This window comes from Sinocyclocheilus rhinocerous, unplaced genomic scaffold (genome assembly GCF_001515625.1).
Source record: "Sinocyclocheilus rhinocerous isolate Xijiao unplaced genomic scaffold, SAMN03320098_v1.1 scaffold247, whole genome shotgun sequence".
NCBI classification, from domain to species: domain Eukaryota; kingdom Metazoa; phylum Chordata; class Actinopteri; order Cypriniformes; family Cyprinidae; genus Sinocyclocheilus; species Sinocyclocheilus rhinocerous.
Genome location: NW_015662919.1, coordinates 270,252 through 274,317, shown reverse-complemented (window position 1 = coordinate 274,317; position 4,066 = coordinate 270,252). Strand labels below are relative to the sequence as shown.

Sequence of the window (4,066 nt, the reverse complement as noted above, 5' to 3'; positions counted from 1 at the left end):
ATATACTGTATTCTATATATAGTACCAGTCAAATGTTTGGACACACGAATGGGAAAGTGTCAAAACTTTTGACTGGTACTGTACTATAATATACACAAAGAATATCGGCCGATATATCGGTATCGGCCTTTTTTTAACTCCCTAATATCGGTATCGGCCCCAAAAAACCCATATCGGTCGGGCTCTATTTATTACAGCTAAGGGGCGTTGTTAGGCACGACGCGACCCCCTTAGCTGTTATAAATTCACTGTAAACCACGGCTTCACGGGGTTATTGCTTTTATAAAACGGTTATTCCATATACGTAGTAAGGTTTCACAAAATAAAACAGAGCAAATAAAGTGTAATGATATTAATAAAAACAGTATTCTTCCACCAAACAATGTAGCTCCTCAGAAACAGTTGTGGTTTCAACAAAGTGGTTGCCGAGCAACACACAAACGCAAACAAAGGTGTAACGTTATGTTTGTAGAGTAATTTACAACAGCTTCGAACGCGGCTCAGCCAATCAGAATCAAGGACCGGAACTATTTACCATGGTACGTAAGTAACAAACCGTCAGCCACATCTCTGTACCGCGGTGTAACGTTAACTTACAGAACTTGGAGGTCGAGCTGAAGAGCAGCGCGGCGCCGTTAGCCGCAGATGAGGCCGAGCTGTCGGACTCACAGGTGTCGCTGCTGGAGTCTGAATCCACACACACCTGCGCAGGTGAGCTCACACTCACACCCTCCGCGCCACAGTTATGATTTTCATCCTCAATCCGCTCCGGCGCGTCCTCCTCCATCTCCTCCATCCTGCCGCCTGACCGAGAGAATCTAACGGTCCATGTCGGTTCAGACCCGCTTCAGCTGATCGATGACAGACGCATGTTTACGGCTTCACTTTCACTCCTGTTTATGTTGTCAATCCGAGGCGAGATCCGACACTGACTTCCGTTACATGGCGGACGTGTCAAAACAACAGTTCGCATGGCAAAATAAGAGTCCGTCTTCGGCATAAATATCGAATATTTAATTGTATTTATTTAATTGTATTATTTATCCATTTGACCATTTCTTGCTATCCATCAAACATAAAATTCCTTTTAAAATCTTGCCTTTCCTTCTGCAATTTTCTGACATTTAAAATAAATCTTAAGCAATTAATTAAATACTCTTAATCTTAATGGATTTGTTATATATTATACCTATATTCTAAATATATAAATAACATAATTTAAATGATTTATTATTTTGTTTAACAATAGAAAGTTAATTAAAAATATATAAAATCGTTAATAAAATGTAAATTATTAATAAAAAAATTATTACGTTAATAAAAAGTAATTTTTATGAACACTAAATGTATTAAATTCTATTTAATTTCGGCATTATTAATGTATTGTATTGTAATAAAAATGTTCTAAGTCTTAATGGATTTGTTATATATATTTAAATGATTTATTATATAAAAACAATACAACATTCATAAAAAAATATAAAATGGTTAATAAAATATAAATTATTAATAAAAAAATTTATTAATAATTTAGGCATTATTAATATATTTTTATTCATATAAATGTTCTGTAAGTCTTAATGGATTTGTTATATATATTATAACTATATAAATAACAATTTAAATGATTCATTATTTAAAAAAAAATTTTTTTTTTTAAATATTGTAAATTAATACAAAAATAATAAGTTAATAAAAAGTAATTTTTATGAACACAAAATGTATTAAATGCTATTTCATTTAGGCATTATTAATGTATTTTTATTAATAAAAATGTTCTGTAAGTCTTAATGGATTTGTTATAGACTTTTTTAAACAACACACTTGCCAGATCTATAACTTATTTAACCTGCAACAATGCTAATATATAATTTAAAGCTCTTTATATATTCAAACAGGCATTTTCCATCAAAATAAGGCTGCGATGTCAGTTATTTAATCAAGGATTGTAATTTGCTTAGTAAATTTATTGCTATATTGCCTGGAACCCAGGTTCATCAAGATGCTCTTTAACGACTTTTAGTCATCTATTATATCCTTTAACTTGAAACTATAATTGCAATATGCTTTAATAAACCACTTAAATAGAAAACATGTGCCCTCATAATTCAAACATTCAAAAAATATGCAGTAAATACAACCTACACGACTTAAACACAGCTACGATTGATCCTGCAAATGCTTTCATATTTTATTACCAAGCAAAATATTTCTCTATCATTCTTAATTCATCCCTGCATGCATCATGTACAGTGCTGAGCTAAAGGGCGAGTGATAAGTCAAAAATGCTACATTTGTGCAATGACAAAAAAAGTATTCATTTACTCTTTTGCATCATCGCCAATCCGCATTAACGTAAACAAAATCTGACATGAAGTCTTTTTTTTTTTTTGAACATTAAAGAAATGAGATTAAGAATATACAACCAAAACTGCAACCACTGCACGAGGGAACCGTGAAGTCGTGTTGATATTATAACTTAACAGTGTTATAAAGACTGGCCAATGAGAGCATTAACCAAACAACATAAACAAGCGCAACCAAAAACTGATTCAGAACTTACTAAGTGCTTGAGGACAGGAATTACAAGAGTGTGAATGCATGTAAATGATGTCCTGAAAACAAGTGGAAAACATCGGTTTGATGACTACCAGACTTTACTGGGTATAAAAGACTTCAACAGTAGGCTGCCAAATGTCTGAAAATGCCACAGTTTGGTGCACACCTGCTGGACACAGTGACCAGATCCAACAAGGAACTTGTGAAAAACATGAAAACGATACAGAAAAAAAAAAAAAAAAAGTGATCTTTGGTTTGAAAATCATTCCCTTTTTCATCCCAAGCAATTGCATGGCTCACGGCTCTCAGGCAGAAACATTCACCAGAATTAAATGCATATTTTACATCTAAAAATGCATGGTGATAAAACAAAAAGGGGTTATAAGCCGAACAAAAGAAAATAGTTGCATGCATTAGAAGACATAACGGGGTGTTTAGGAGAGAGGAAATACAAAAATATATAAAACAAGACTTGCAAGACGTGCTAGTGAGTTATTGTGTGCTTGGTAGGTCTGTTTCTGCGGTGCAGTCCGTTTGAAGGCGTTTGTGTTCACGCTCCTGTACTGTCTCTGCGAGGCTATCTGTGTTGTCTTCCTCCACGTCGCTGTCTTCATTTTCCACAGCGTCGCTGTCACTGCTGCAGGAACTGGACGACTCGTCCTCTGAGCTCGAGTAGACCTCGGCGCCGTGGAAAATGTAGCGGTTCGGTGCTTGAAATAAATACTGCGAGGCTGCAAAACAGAAAAAACAACTAAATACATCATGCATGCAATGAGTGTTCGGAAACGTAAAATCTACAAAGTATTTACAAAAATACATATCTGATAGCTTTGGTTTTATGCATCTTTTACATGAACAGTGTCTTTATGACAGACAAAGAAAAACTCCGCAGTACCAAGCTCACGTCAAACGATTTAATGTGATGCAATTTTTAAACCTAAAATCTAAATAAATTCTATAAATAAAATAAAAACAAAAATAGTAATACGTAATGTAAACATTTTTTTTAGAATAAAAGCAATGATATATAATGTGACGTCACACAGACAGGCATCTGAGATCGGCTCGATTTGAGAAAGGGGAAAACTTTTAACCAGATTTTTAAAAAAACACTGGGTGGATTTTTATCATTATAGGGTGGTTGTGTACACACACTGCCAACACACATTTCAGTTTAAACTACTTCTAAAAGTGCATGTAGCATCCTATGACCCCTTTAATCTCTAATAACGCCATGATTCTCTCTGTTGTTGGTGTTTCTTTGTCTGGACAGCTCTGTTCACACTCTGTGTGGTATCGAGGCATTTTAATGAGTACAAGTACAGGAGCGCAGTATCCGTATCGGTGCATCCCTAATATAAAATTACAAATATATAATGAAAGTCCACTCAGAAATTGAGCCGACAGGAAACATCGATGTAGTACAGTATTGTTTCTGTCTGCAATAGCCCTACTGTGCTGTAACATGGTGTGGTATATGGGCAACTCTGGTAACGCTGCCCTCTCA

General features: G+C 34.8%; 2 protein-coding genes across 2 annotated transcripts in view; both read right to left on the bottom strand.

Moving 5' to 3' along the window:
• Positions 1-938, bottom strand: part of LOC107728321 (CDK2-associated and cullin domain-containing protein 1-like) — a 5,612-nt gene extending 4,674 nt beyond the window's left edge. The window contains exons 1-2 of the mRNA XM_016538447.1: positions 880-938; positions 598-834 (exon numbers count right to left, since the gene is read on the bottom strand). Coding sequence (XP_016393933.1) covers positions 598-796 — 199 coding nt within the window. The 5' untranslated portion in view covers positions 797-834; positions 880-938. The remainder of the gene's footprint in view (positions 1-597; positions 835-879) is intronic.
• An 899-nt stretch (positions 939-1,837) lies between these two features.
• LOC107728320 (NAD-dependent protein deacetylase sirtuin-1-like) overlaps positions 1,838-4,066 on the bottom strand; it is a 14,061-nt gene continuing 11,832 nt past the window's right edge. The window contains exon 9 of the mRNA XM_016538446.1: positions 1,838-3,290. Within this exon, the coding sequence (XP_016393932.1) occupies positions 3,052-3,290 (239 nt within the window). The 3' untranslated portion in view covers positions 1,838-3,051. The remainder of the gene's footprint in view (positions 3,291-4,066) is intronic.